The sequence below is a fragment of the Hydra viridissima genome, unplaced genomic scaffold (assembly GCF_058129835.1).
Source record: "Hydra viridissima isolate aposymbiotic clone 2 unplaced genomic scaffold, HvirCarnegie_v1 scaffold_1, whole genome shotgun sequence".
Taxonomy (NCBI): domain Eukaryota; kingdom Metazoa; phylum Cnidaria; class Hydrozoa; order Anthoathecata; family Hydridae; genus Hydra; species Hydra viridissima.
Window position 1 is genome coordinate 21,903,786 of NW_028324300.1, and position 16,715 is coordinate 21,920,500.

The 16,715-nt window shown below is 26.2% G+C and overlaps 1 protein-coding gene across 1 annotated transcript in view; it reads left to right on the forward strand.

Moving 5' to 3' along the window:
- Nucleotides 1-16,715, forward strand: part of LOC145192066 (uncharacterized) — a 65,984-nt gene that overhangs the window by 12,914 nt on the left and 36,355 nt on the right. Inside the window, exons 7-8 of the mRNA XM_090076447.1 lie at nucleotides 6,150-6,410; nucleotides 6,494-6,514. Of these exons, the coding sequence (XP_089932573.1) occupies nucleotides 6,150-6,410; nucleotides 6,494-6,514 (282 nt within the window). The remainder of the gene's footprint in view (nucleotides 1-6,149; nucleotides 6,411-6,493; nucleotides 6,515-16,715) is intronic.

Sequence of the window (16,715 nt, forward strand, 5' to 3'; positions counted from 1 at the left end):
TGTAATATTGTTGTAGTTGTAAGGTTGCATCTGCAACCAGTCAAAATTAAGTGTTGATGTCAAATCTAAATGCACAGCAATAATGTCAAATATTGTTGCAGAGATTGGCATATTCTGTATAAAATATCAATAGCACAGAATAAATTTCCTAACATACAGCTATGACAACCAACGATCTAAGCATAGGAACTGTTTAAACGTCAAAATGCATCAGTTATATCTTGTAAGTTGTTTGTTTTTTGTGAGATAAAGCTCAATTGGTATATTTGAAATTCATCTGGAACAACATTGATTATTTTCAGCAAAAAAAGCATTCTTTCTACAGTTTTTCAGTTTCTACAGTAGCATGTGGTTGTTATATATTATTATTATTATTAATATTATTATTATTATTATTATTATTATTATTATTATTATTATTATTATTATTATTATTATTATTATTATTATTATTATTATTAATATTATTATTGTTATTGTTATTATTATTATTATTATTATTATTATTATTATTATTATTATTATTATTATTATTATTATTATTATTATTATTGTTGTTGTTGTTGTTGTTGTTGTTATAATTATTATTGTTATTATCATTTTTATTTTTATTATTATTTTTTTTATTTTTATTATTATTTTTTTTATTTTTATTATTATTTTTTTTATTTTTATTATTATTATTTTTATGGTGATCTTATTCATTTTTTTTAAAGAATGGGTGTCGTTAAAAGTTAAAAGACCTTACTGTCACTGTTACTACTGACAAAAAAAATTTGCATGAAATGCAAAAACTTTTTTTCAAATTTTTGTTAATCATCATGAGCTTAATTTTCATGTGAAACATTGAAACCTTGTAGGATGTGGTTGTAATTAGCAATCTAAACCTTTTGCTGACATGAAGACTTCTGGTTATTATGATTGTTATGATGATTCAATTGAAGTTTGTTAATCTTTTTTTTTTTTTTTAAAAAAAAAAAAGATGTTTAGGACAAGAAAACCTTTGATTAAGATTAAATCCTTCAAAATCACCCTTGACAGTTTTAAACATTATTATTTACAATAATTTTTGATCAAAAGTTGTTCATTTCTTAAATCTTGTTTTCCTAAAGTTGTTAGTGAACATTAAATGATGAAAAGCATTTGGTAAAAGTTTATCAAATTTACTTAATTTACAAGTTTAACTCATGAAGTTTTCTCTTTGTTCTTACTAAAACGTTACACTATCGGAGATTGTAATCCCTTAAAAAGTTAATTTGAATAATTTTTTTTTTTTAAATATAAGTTGAATTTTTCTTCAGTTGAAGAGAAACATAGCTTACAGAGTGCTTTTAATGTTTAGCAAATGCAAATATTTCTCAAACTATTTTTTTTGTTTTTATGAAAATTGTACTGTCTTTATGCAATGGAGCACTCAAAATTAATTTCATGTGTAAAATGCATTAATTAGTAATTGATTACACAAAATAATCACTATAAACTGGTTATAATAATATATTGGCTAATCTCACAATATTAAAAATCAGAAGTGAATGTTTTAACAATCTTAAATATTTTTTAAAATTATATATTCTAATAATAAATTCTCCCAAATAAAAAAATCTTTGAATACTTTGCAGATTTATAAAATGATAAAATATACTTAGTGATACCTATAAAATCATTTAAAAAAATATATAAAATATAATATTTTACAAAACATTCTTTCTTTTGGCACACTAGATTCAATGGGTAACACCTGGCAGGTTAAAGCAAATTATGAACAACTACATGATACTAACACATCATCAGCAAGTTTTTTGGATCATGAAGGAATGAGAAATGCCTAAGAATATTATTTTATGATTAGGAAAAATTTCAGTTTTTATGACAAAATAATTTTAAAACTTGTTTTAGGTTTACAATTTTCATTTTTCTTTCAACGAGGTTGCATAAGTTAAATTTTTTTTCAGTTGAAGAGAAATTTAACTTATAAAGTATTTTTAATATTTAATGCAAACTTTTCTTAAATTATTTTTCTGTTTTTAGAAATATTATATTACTGTTATATATTAATTATATATTATGTGTTAAGGTTACAACTCAAAGTTAATTCCACAATGTGGAAAGTGCATTGAATAATAAATGATTACACAAAATAGTTATTATAAACATGTTATATTAACATATTAGCAAATCTCACAATGTTAAAAGTTAAAACTGAATGTGTTAAAAATCTAAGTATTTTTTAAAGTTACAAGCAAGTTAAACTTCTAAAGGGCATAGCTACCTCCTTCAAACATGCTTCAAACTTCAGATAAAAATCTACATATTTGGATATTTTATGAATGAAATAAAATAATATTTAAAGAAGATAAATTTTGAAAAATTCTTTCCCCATTTTATCTTTTTATTTTATTGAAATACTTGACCTGTTTGGAGTAATACCTATTTTTCCTCCAACCTACCAAGATAAAGTGATAAAATAAGATAACAAACACAAAGCCAGATAATAAAAATTAATAAAATAGGGAAGAAGGGGGGGGAGAGGTATTAAAGAGAAGAAAAAATAGAAATTTGAAAATGTTAATTTTTGTTTCTTCTGCTACCAGGCTTCTGTTTTAAAGGCATATCTTCTTAAGTAAAAAAAAAATATTTAAAAACTGGTTTCCAATATATGTTAACAAATCTCACAATGTTAAAAATCAGAAATGAATGTGTCAACTTTCTTAGTAATTTTTTTTTAAAGTTAAAAGCAATTTTTCAAAAATTTCAAATTTAATTGATATTAAGTTTGACAATTATTAAAGTATAAAAACTGCTGTGTATTTATTTTGATTGTTTGTCTAATTAATTTAAGCTAAAAAATAAATTTCTGCATTAAGATCGTAGGTCATTAATTATAAAGGTTATGATTTAATTGTATTAACAATTAATATATCATTATTTCTTTATTCTATTTATTATTTAAAAAAAAAAAAAAAAATTAGCATTGTATTTTAGTCTAAGAAGGTTGTTAAATATGTTGAAATAATTGACTCTTCCATAAAAATAATATTTCATTTAAAGGCACATACTACTGTAATGATCACATGGTTTCAAATTTTAAAAATTTACTTGTTTTTGGAAATCACCGAAATAAGACGCATGTTAAATTGAGAAAACTTGGTTTTGTATATTATTTTGTTATCTTTTTTTTAACTTTTTCTAAAAATTTTTTTAATTTTCTGAAATTTCAGTTTAATTCTTAGATAAAGGTGGGTTTGAGAAAATGTTTGTATTATTAAAATATAAAGATTTAACATGTAAAAAGTCTAATTGCCAAACTTAGTAAACTTAGATGTTAAGTATTTTAGTATAAGTAAATGGACCTAACAGTGAGTAGCAGTACCATTTTGCTCTTATATTAGCTTTAACTCATCATTAGTTTAGATGATAGTTTCTGCTCTAGTAAATTCAACCTGCAATGGAGATTTAGAGTTGAGAGTTGGTCTTCAAAGAGTCAAACGTTTTTGTAAGAATAATGACTAGATATTCAATTGCATTTTTGCTAATAAAATGATAATACTGTTAAATCAAATTCAATCTGTAAAGTTCACAAAAATTCTTTAACTATTTCATGATTTTCAATAACAAGTTGAGGCTAGTGCATTATATCTTTATATCTATTATGTATTATATACAGTGGGCAAAATAATTGTCCGTACATTAATGAAAAATAAGGTTTTTTGAAAAAAGCTCTAAAACTTTAAATGGTAGAAAAAAATAAATTAAACCAATAGATAGCGCACAAGAAAACAAATAAAAACGATATACCATCTTTAATTTTCTCCAGACAATTTAAATTATAATTAACTTATTTAAAAGTTTTAAAAATTTTAAAACCAAAAAATTGTCCGTACATTTGATTTAAAAGGTAAAATTTTGTTTATAAATGATTTTTATATTAATATCTTGTACTTTTAGGTTAAATAATACTATAATAAATAAAAATAAGCCTTTTCTTAACTACGTGGCTATGATGGAAGGAAAAAGAAAAGAATATAGTATTGACTTACGTAAACGAGTAATTTTTGATAGGAAAAATGGATTATCAATTAGAAAAGTTGCAAAAATGTTGAAAATACCACCAATCTCTGTTCAATATATATGGGAAAAGTATTTAAAAACAAAATCAGTGGCGAATAATGGTGAACGAGGCAGAAAAAGATCAACAACGCCAAGAGTTGACAGGTGCAGAGTTGGAAAATCGAGCAGAATAGAAGAAATGCCGTAGAAGTATCAAAAGAGCTGGAAAAAGAATTAAATATTAAATTATCGTCACAAACAGTTAGGAACAGACTGCATGAAGCCAATATTTTTGCACAGACGCCTCGGAGAAAACCATTCATCAGCATAGTGAACAAGAGAAAATGGTTGCAGTGGGCAAAGGAACATGTTCTGAAGGATGATACATTCTGGAATATGATTATTTGGTCAGAAGAGAGTAAATTTAATTTATATGGAGCTGATGGTGGTGCAAAAGTCTATAGAAGAGTCGGAGAAGAATATAATGTGAAGTGTGTGAAGGCAACATTTAAATTTTGTGGTGGAAATGTTATGGTTTGGGGCTGCATGAGTGCGTCCGGTGTTGGCAAAATTGAATTTATTGATGAGAAAATGGATCAACACTTATATAGATCCATATTAGAACGGAATTTGGTGGCTTCGGCAGGAAAATTAGGACTTGGAACGGAATTTATATTCCAACATGAAAATGATCCAAAGCACAAAGCTGGATCTGTAACCAGATATCTTGCTGCAAATGGCATTAATGTATTAGATTGGGTTGCACAATCCCCCGATTTGAACCCTATAGAACATTTATGGTCGGTGGTGGAAAAAAGAATGAAAGATCGAGCTCCAAAGAATAAAAACGAGCTCAACGAATTGGTTTTAGATGTTTGGTCATCAATTAATCAAGAAATTACGTCTAAACTCGTCTCATCAATGAAAAATTGTTGTAGAGCAGTTATTGAAGCTGATGGTGGTCTAACAAGATATTAATTTAGTTTTAACTAATTTTATTTTAAAAATTAACATAGTGTACGGACAATTTTTTTGTTTAAACAAATAAACTTTTCAAATAAACTTATATAACTTTTCATATATTAATATATTTTTAACTAATACACTTAAAATTACTTAAATATTATATTTCTTTAAAAACTCTTAATTACAACTATCTAAATACTTTTAAATGTTGTTTTGATCAAATATAGATACTTTTCATTAATGTACGGACAATTATTTTGCCCACTGTATGTATTATATATATTATGTGAATTTCTTCACAATGTAGATATAATACAGCGTAGAAGAAATTCACAATGAGAATAACAATAATTAACTGAAATTGGAAATACTCCTTTAAAGGATTGAAAAAATATGTGTGTTGGCATAGTTTTTTTCATTTCCCATTTTTTATTTGTTATTCGTAACAACCTGCAAGTTTCTAAATGTGTTAGGCAAATTCAACAAAACTCAAAAGTTTTGCATTCAAGAAAACCAAGTTTATAATTTTTAAGTTAAAGTTGAGCTTATGCAGGTCAAAAGCTTGGCGTTTGTATTTTTTGTTGACAGTTTCTCACGTTAAAGTATTCAACCTTCTATCAAACTTTGGTGGCCCTTATTATGATAAAAATATAAATATTTTAATATAGAGGACAAAAAGGTTGTTGTGATGAAGGCTTAAAAAGCAAATTTAAAACCCTGTACACAACTATTGGCTTTGTTTTTAACTGTAGGTTGATGTTGTAATAACTTTTGATCAGATGAAGGAATTCTGAATGGAAAGTTAGTGCACCACTTATATTTTCAAGACTGCACCTTGAAAATGTATTTCATTTGTTTTTGTTAGAAGATAAATGAAAAGAAAAACTTTTCTGCATAAAATGACTTTTGATTGAGTGGGTTTTATTTGTTGTAATTGTTAGAGCTTTACTAACAATAATGGTAATAGCTTAATTAGTTATGTAAATACTGTAGGTAATTATGCCTTCATAATTATTTGTGGTAATTGCATCTTTAAGCAATTAAATTTTTAAAAGTGTAAGAATGGATTAAAATATGTTATTGTAAGCTACATCATCACTTTGTTTAGTTGCAAATGCTAAACTGTTTCTATTTAGGCACAGATGCAAAAGTAAAGAATGTTATAATAGAGAAAGTGACAGATTGGAAAAGATTTGCTCGTCTTACTAATTGTAGCAATAATGTGAATGGTATTGTTGAGCAAATAGATCATGATGTGACAGGAGGAGATAAGTCTAAAGTGGAAAGATTTCTAACAAAGCTTGTTGAACTCCACCCAAATGATTACATAACTTTTATAGAGAATTCTCTCAAAGCTATGGGAAGGAATGATTTGCACCAATGTATAGCCTCTATATGTGAGTTTCTAACATTTCTTGCAGGTTTTGTTATTCTTTATGTGATCTCCACAATTAACTATTATAACTATCTTTATTTTCAGATGCAGAGCAACAAAAGATTTGTAAGCTAATTTATTTCAGAATGTTTATTTTTACTTTAATAGATTTTTGATAATTGTAATATCAATGTTACTACTACTACTACTACAACTACTACAACTACTACTACTTCTACTGCTACTAATACTAATACTCTGCTACTGCTACTACTGCTACTGCTACTGCTACTGCTGCTTCTACTACTACTATTATTATTACATGATAATCATAAAGATAATAGTAATATAGATAATAATAACAATAATACAGTAATAATAGCAAAAATGATGATGATGATGATGATGATGATGATGATGATGATGATGATGATGATGATGATGATGATGATGATGATGATGATGATGATGATGATGATGATGATGATGATGATGATGATGATGATGATGATGATGATGATGATGATGATGATGATGATGATGATGATGATGATGATGATGATGATGATGATGATGATGATGATGATGATGATGATGATGATGATGATGATGATGATGATGATGATGATGATGATGATGATGATGATGATGATGATGATGATGATGATGATGATGATGATGATAAACAAAAACAAAAATACTAATAAAAATTATATAAATAGAAATAATATCAATAAAATGATAATAAAATGGTAAGAAATATTATTATTGTTATTATTATTACTAGCAAAAAGCAACCCGTAATACGGGTTATGGTCGGTCTGTTTTTTTATAGTGGCTGTTTTCCACAATTTAAAGTTGCGAAACTTTAACTAATACTCTTTTAGAAAAACGCCTTCAAATTAAAAATATTAAACCATCTGTAAAATTAAAATAAAAAGTATGCGGAGGTAAAGTAATTTACCAATTATTTAACATTATTTCAGTAATTTACAACTGACAGGTCATATCAGTGTAAGGCAGAACCATTTTCCTCGACATTACTAAGTTCAAAACAATACGTTTTTAGTTACTAACACAAAATAATAACACTTCATCATGCTTTAAATTGACGAAAAAGAAAAGCTAAATTCTTTTTATATTTTTTATAACATGAACTTTAATTGATAAGATTAATGTAAAGCGAACGTAAATTATACATGAGTCATTAATTTTTTGTTATCCGCTTGATACATGTTTTTTTAAAAAAGGAAATTGTCTTTAAAACGTTAAATGCACACAACTAAATAAATTTGGACCGTTTATTTTGAAAGTGGTGTAAATCCATTTTTCAAAAAAAGTTAGAAATCACAGTTTACATTAAACCTAGTGTGCACTTCTTATTTGAAAAAAATTTACAGTTAGTATTTAAACATATCCATATGCTTTGATTAATTTAAAATTCGCCAATAAATGAAATTGCATAACAATTGATTATAAAAATGTCCATTTACGACCCTGAAAGAATGTTATTTTAGTTAAATTCAAATGCAAGTTTTTTAATATCATATTTTTTAATCAACTAAAATGCTAACCTTTAAATACCTTGGAAGCGGAAAAAATGGACTTACATTACTTTCAAAATAAACGGTCAATTTATTAAAAATATCTGACCATTGCTATATATGGCACTAATCTGACCATTTTTGTATATGGCCTCTTTGTTTCAGTAGCTTTGGGTAAACAGTAATTTGCTACCATTTACTAAAAACTCCTTTTGTTACTCGAAATTTAATTCTCTTAAATAATTTGACACTAATAAAGGACCTCCCTTCCCCGTTTTTGCCTTAATGGTGGTGAGGAGAATAGAGTTATCTTTATTAAGAGTAATAAAGTTTTTGATGAAGACCTTTTACCAGAATAATAAAAAGTAAAACAATGATTTACATGTATAAGAACTTTTTCTTTTTAATATGTATAAGAATTTAACATATATAAGAATATTTTTTTCCTCAAAAGTGTTGCAAATGCAAACTAAGCTAATTAATTAGTTAAACGCCTTATAAAACTTTTTCGATAGTAATTCGATACTTGACAAATGCGCAAAACTACAATGTCCCCCCCCCCTCCCCCCGTTTAAAAAGATCTCCTAAGTTATGTACCACAAATTATTAGGCATAAAATGGAGAAAATTTAAAAAAAATTGAAGTAATGGCATATATTTATATCATTTTAACTGACAAAAACTTACAATTAAAGGTAATCAGGTTGTTTTTTTTTATAAATCGTATAAATGCGTCAATCGTAAATCTTAATAAAATAAAAAATGTAATTATGATACCATAATTACAACAACAACAAAAAAAAAACACCACATAAAAACTGAAAATCGATTTACCTATTTATAGTAACCTAATTTAACATGGCAGTTAATATACATTTTTAACAATAGTCACTAACGTGAAGGTGTATATTGTTAAAAATGAATATCAACACAAAACATCACAACAATAGAACATTTACACCCTTGATCCTAAAATCCAGCGAAAATAACAAACCAAATTAAAATATGAAAGGCAAAATTCAAAACCTAATTTAAAGTTAACTATATTTATCTTTTTACTAAACATATAAATACATAAAAGTATATTTGTTTTTATATTCAATATTAGTTATTCAATTACTTCAAATTTAGGACATTAAAACACCCTTGATTTAAAGATCAAGGTTGCATACTCTCTTATACACATTACGCTAAACATTAACAGACATTATGTGTTTCCAGAATAATTAAAAAAGGCTAGACAACACAACCTAGCTCTAAAGCAGTAACACCGCCTGGCACTAAATGCTGCCAAGTCAGACCTCTGCTATAAGTACATCGCTGGTACTGGACTGGACTGGCAAGGTTATCAATCTTGCACAACATAATGCCAAGTCACACCACTTTGAAAACATGGAAACAACATAATTTAAACATATAAACACATTTTATTACAATATTAAATGACAGATATATTTATCAAAAACTATTAAAAAAATATTAAAATAAATTTTTTATTTTAATATTTTTTTATGTAAATTTATATTTTCTAATGTAATGTAAATTTATATTTTCTAATGTTCTTAATTTATAGTCAGTAAATTTTCAAAATGAAAATCTAAAGACTATAAATTAAGAACATTAGAAAATATAACATTTGTGTTTGAGATGTTTATCAATTTTGAAAAACAAACTATTAAATGCTCTAGTTCTGGAACATGCAACATATAGTTGATTATGAGAGAAACACGGTTTTTTGAGATATAACCCAACTCTATCAAATGTTTGACCTTGACTTTTGATAATTGTCATTGAATAAACCAATCTGACAGGAAACTGACGACGTTTCAGAACAAAAGGTAAATTAGAATCTGATGGAGCCAACTAAATTTGAGGAACAAAAACCCTTTTACCACCAGAAACACCTGTCAAAACCTCTGCATCAATATAATTATTTTGAAGAGCACAAACTTTCATTTGACTGCCATTGCATAACCCAGCTTTGAGATCTAAGTTCCTAAGTAGGAAATTACACAACCAATTTTTAATTTTAAACAATGAGGTGGCATACCTGAAGGTGTTAAGCAATTCAAAAACTCAACAGGAAAGTTATTTCTTTCATTAAGGTCATCAGTATCAATTTGATCAGCACTTAAATAAATTTTGACCTCACCCGGCAGACATTCAAGCATTTCTTCATTGATTGATAATGAATAAACATTAGTTGAAGTTAAAATCACGCGTTTAGAATAATCATTTTGATCAACATCTCCAAAAATCTTTTTAACAATCGATTCATTTTATCTTATAATTCGCTGATTTGGTATTTCAATCCATCCTTTAAAAGAATCCTCCTCTTTGACAGGTATTGTTCCATTCCCAAGTTTTAGTAGCCATTGGGAAAATTCACCTTCCCCATCTTGTACTCTCATATTTTCAGTTAATGCAAACTTCTGCACCCATTGCCAATGAAAAGAACATTTTATACACAATTCACTATTTCAGGTGGTTGACCTCTTTTCACAACAGGCAGAACTTGCCTAAAGTCACCACCAAAAAGAATGATTTTTCCTACGAACGGAAAGTTGTTGTTGCAAATATCTTTTAACAACCTACCAATTGCATTTATTTGTTTACATGTTCATGTAAGACATTATACTGCTCGCTACTCAGTTTGTTTTGGTTATTTCTGATGAAAGCAAGGCGTTTGCCTTCAATTTTAACAAACGCATCAATAGCATATTGCTGAATGTGGTCTTGGGTAGAGGATGACCTCTTGGGTAAATAACAACTTCCCTGGAAGCAGGTGGTGCACCATCTTCACCAACAAATACAACTGCAACTTCATTATGTGAAGGGAGATTATAGCGACTTATAGCGATTATAGCAATTTATGCTGGAACATCATGATTCAAAAATATTTATAGCAAAATGTAGTAAACAGCGCTAAAGACAAAAAATCAAATTGAGATAAATCAAATTGTATATATGGCAAAATAATTTGTATTGGCTTTTAGATTAAGTTATATTATATACATATATTGTATTAACCATAAGTTAATACAATATATGTATATAATATAACTTAAGTAAGATAACATTCGTATAAAACAAAACATAAGTAACAACATTATGCAAAATGTTATTAAAATACATTATTATGTATTTTAGAATAATCTTTAATAACAAAGGCTTGAAAACAGCTAGACCTAAAGCAGTAACAGTTTGACACTAAACACCATCGTGTAACCCTCTGTTAAAAGTACATCACTTGGCTGGCAAAGTTGACAAATCTTGCTCTACACGTTTACCAAGTCACAGCACTTTGAAACAATTATATAACAGAAACAACATAATATAAACATGTACAAACTATAAGCACAATAAATGTGTTTAAATATGTATATAAGGTTAAATATATACTTAAATAAATACCTTATATACTTATTTAAACACATTTTTAAAACAATTATATAACACATATTAACACATACACAAACAATAAAAAAACACTTTACATTATTATAAAAACACATTGATAAAACAACTATAAAGCATTTATTACCACATACACATACACATCAAAAAAGCATATATGCAAACAATAAACATGTGCAAACAAAAATTTTAAAAATGATGCGAGAAAATTTAAAAAGATACAAAATATATATTTACAAACAATACTCTTCACCTTTTTTATCTTCATAAGAACTGTAATCCTCATTACAAAATTTAACCTTTTTATACAATAACATGTGACATGTCAGTGTTGGCACAAAAGTTTAATTTAGTTTTCTAAATTTTCTAAAAAAGAACAAAAATAGTTAATAGCATCACAGAAATTTCAATGTAGTAATAACCATTTTATGGAAATAGCATTAGTATAACTTTAAATAACATACATACCCCTATTTTCCTTCTAAAAAATAAGACAATAAAAACAAAACTGCAAAAAGAAAAACTAAAACAAACAAAATATAAACAATTTAACAAATTAAAATCCTTTCTACTTTATCTAATAAAAATTTAAATCCTTTCTACTTTATCTAATAAAAATGTAGGCGCTACTCGACTTTCTCCCCAATAAACAGACCTGGTTTCCATGAGCTAAGGCTCATGGAAACCAGGTCTGTTTATTGCGCAATGTAACGGTAATTAAATTTCGTTAAAAATGAAAGCGTTTTGAAAAAAAATGGCGAATATTAGGGTTTTTAGTGGGATTTTTTACAACTTTGACTTCGAATTAGAGCACTTTCCATTGATTTTGAGACCCATGTTTTTATACGATTCTTAATCAGCATAAAATTCTCTATCAGAATCAATCATAAAATTAGGGGGGGGGGAGAAAGTCGAGTAGCGCCAAAATGTATATATAACTATTTTATATACTTACTTCAATTATAAGATGATCTTAACGATTATTATTTGTCTTCATACGATTCTTTATGTAATACATCTAAACTAATAATTAAATTCCAAAAGGAAGAAATTTTTAACGCGCTTTATTGATCTTTCTCCAATGGCCGCGTGCATTTTAAGAACGCGCTCTTTCAAAGCCTAGTAACTAATGACGAAACGACGACATTAAACATTAAGGGTGGAATGCAAGAACCGAACTTCAAATTTGAAGTCGAACTTCAAACCTAAAGTGCGACTTGAGCGAATGCACAAAGCGAACTTCAACTCAAGTCAGACTTGAAAACCGCTAAAAATAGACCTTTTTCAAGTCTGACTTCAAACCAGACTTGAGAGAGCAAAAATTCCTTCCGAATGCAAGAACCCAACTTGAAATTTCAAGTCAGACTTCAAATCTCAAGTCTGACTTGAACGGAATGCAAGAAGCGAACTTGAACTGAAGTCAGACTTGAAAAACGAGAATTTTTGAATTTTCAAGTCATTTTTTCAAGTCTGCTCCAGACCAATCTTGAAACCAAACTTGAAAAAAAAAACAGACCGCCATTATCATTTTGCTGATGCGTAACAAAACTTTACTATTACTATATAACTTATTACAACCTTTGCAAGTATGAAAATGAGTTTTTAACAAGCAAAAGTAGTTACTTGGGCATATTCACCTAATTAATTTAGAAGGTTACATTGTGAAAGTATATTTTTAAATGAATTCATTACAGAAAACTGAATATTAACATTGCGAAAACGTGTGTCTTTTAAAACATCCTGTAACTCGTATGTAATGATTCAACATGTCATATTTTGATGCCATTAGAAATGTTTATTAGCTTTTTGAAATGTCGAACATCCTAGCATTATAAAAGGCTGTTGATTAAGGCACATTTTTGTGATACAGTATAAAAGTAAATTCCATTTAGTAATAAATAGTTGCAGTTATACAAAGAGGTGATACGTGTAAAAGGAGTAAAAGAGAGTTTTTGAGAAGTAGTTACAATTACATGAAGTATTAAAAAAACTTTTTTTTAAATGTTCAAAAATGAATCGGTATGAGCTGAATTTTAGAAGAAGAAGAAGAAAAAATAAGCCAAGTCACATACCAAGGTTTATTATTGACAGAGCTAATCCTTTAGAAGTTTACCACGGTATAGAATTTAAAAGGTGCTACAGATTTTCCAATAAAAACCTTTTTAATATTAGCTAATGACATTATTAACAACAATGTTAACAATCGAGGGTGTCCTCTTTCAACTGTACAACAACTGGCTATTGCATTTCGGTTTTATGCTACTGGGTCATTCCAAGTGAGTAGATATTCAAGAAATGGTATCAGAAAATGGCACCTTCTTATTGTAGATTTTACATTACGTTTTTAAATAACAACATTTTATACCAACAAATGATTATAACAATAAATAAACTCTTTTAGAGAATAATAGGAGATTTTGAAGAGCTGAAACTCAACTGTTTGTCCAGTGGTTTAGAACATTTCAATTCAAATGGCTAACAAAAGATATCAGTACATAAAGTTTCCAACAGAAGCTGATTTTTTGATAATTTAGCAAAAGTGCTTATAAGTTTTCATGGATATCTGATTTTGCTATTTCATACAAACTTCAAACTTTTCTTAGATAAAGAAAATATTTATATTTATCAACCATTATTTAGATTTTACCAAATTCAAGGATTCCCAGGATGTATAGAAGCAATTAATGAACACATATTCCTATAATAATTCCTTGTGGAGAAAGTGCAGAAATTTATCGAAACAAAAAGGGATTTTTTTTTTGAATTGCCAGGTCATTGCAGGTGCTTCATATGAAATTTTATCTGCTTGTGTTCAATGGCCTGGAATTGTTCAGGATTCATTTGTTTTTGCTAACTCAGCTATTAAACAAGTTTTAGAAGCTCGCCAACATGTTCATGTTTCAGGTGATTCTGGCTATCCTTATAAACAATATTTAATGACAACTTTTTCTAACCCAAAAATGAAAATGAAATCAGATACAATTACAACATGAGAAGTACACCCATGTTGAATGTTGTTGTTGAATATTGTTTTGGTATATCAAAAAAAAACAATACCCTTGTCTTAACATTCCCTTAGGAACAAAACTGCAAAATTCCATAGCTATAATAATATCCTGTTTTGTGCTTCACAACATTGCCCTTCTACAAAATGATTATTGTGGAGGCAATGAAATACAAAATAGCAATGAAGAATGTGGTGCTAAAGCATTCACTAAAGATATTTTTGCAGAAACAAAGCAAAAGTCAAATTTCAGACTTATTTTTTTTAAAAAAAATTTGTGTCTGATAATGGATAAAGGGTCTAATAACAAAAACATTATTTTCAAATATTTATACTACATATTATTTCAAAAGAATTACATTTTATATTTCAAAATAGTATTATATATGAAAAAAACAATTTCAATAAAAAATAAAGTGATAAATTGAAACATTCCAAAAACAATTTGGATCTGATATTGTTAGAAAATAATAATCCTCACATAGAATAATTCTGTTGTGTTGCTTTTTTAAAACTTTGTGAAAATTTTCACAGTTAAAATTTTCACAAAGTTTTGTTTGTATTGTTGCTTTTTCTGGAGAGAGTTTTTTTTATATCATCTATTTCTATTTGTTTTTGCATTAGTTCTTTATCAAGATCATGAATTTCATTATATTGCTTTTTTGTATTTTTTTTTATTAAGAGATTTTTATTTAACGTTAAACTTTGTTCTTTTTCATGTGTTAATGAGCAAGATGCTATCAATGGTTTTTAAAAGTTTTCTTTTCTGTTTCTATAAGTGGCCCAATAATTTCAGAAGACCTGTCTCCATATGTGATCTCTATTGACTTACATATGTAAATGGTATACTTACATATGTTAATGGTATATATATGTGTAGGTATATATATATATATATATATATATATATATATATATATATATATATATATATATATATATATATATATATATATATATATATATATATATATATATATATATACACACACACACACATAGTATTATGTAGTATTAGTATTGAGAAAACTAATTTTGTTTAAAGTAATTTTCTCAGTATTTTTTAAAAAAAAACCATTATTTTCATTAAAGTATTAGTAAAAAGATAAATAAAAATACATTGTAGTATAGTATCATCCCCAAAAAGCGTCAAAATAAGATTCTGCATTTTCTAGAACATTTCCATGTATTTTAATTCAAATGGAATCTGTTAAAATGGAGAAATCAAGAGAAATTGTCTTGATCACTTAAGTGGTACATATGACCAACCGTTGTTTACCAACAACTTAGGATTTGGAACTGAAAGTGCCAAGATGAATTTATTTTTCTGATGAAAAATACATAGCAAGAACTTTTTTTTTTTTTACTGTTATTAACTTTTTATTTAATCGTATACTATACAAATATCATTACACGGAATTTGTTTCAGTAAAAGGTTTTTCCCGTAAAAAAAATCCATTACCGCTATTGGTTGCGAAGTGCATTTTCCGATAAACGCCCTAAATTCAACGCCTCGACTATTTTTCAAGTTCGACTTTCTCAAGCACGAACTTGAAATTTTCAAGTCTCGTTTACGCATTCGCTCAAGTCAATTTTTCAAGTCTGACTTGACAAAGTCGAACTTGAGATTTCAAGTCGAACTTGACTCAAGTTCGGTTCTTGCATTCCACCCTAAACGTTTCTGTACTAATTATATTAAGATTATTATTATTATTATTCTTGTTATTAATATTATTATTATTATTATTGTTATTATTATTATTGTTATTATTATTATATTATTATTATTATTTATATTATTATTATTATTATTATTATTATTATTATTGTTATTATTATATTATTATTATTATTATTATTATTATTATTATTATTATTATTATTATTATTATTATTATTATTATTGTTGTTGTTATTATTATATTATTATTATCATTATTATTATTATTATTATTATTATTATTATTATTATTATTATTATTATTATTATTGTTATTATTATATTATTATTATTATTATCATCATTATTATTATTATCATCATTATTATTATTATTATTATTATTATTATTATTATTATTATTATTATTATTATTATTATTATTATTATTATTATTGTTATTATTATATTATTATTATTATTTATATTATTATTATTATTATTATCATTATTATTATTTATATTGTTATTGTTATTATCATTATTATTATTATTATATTATTATTATATTATTATTATTATTATTATTATTATTATTATTATTATTATTATTATTATTATTATTATTATTATTATTATTATTATTATTGTTATCATTATTATTTATATTTATATTATTATTATTATATATCTCATCATGATTA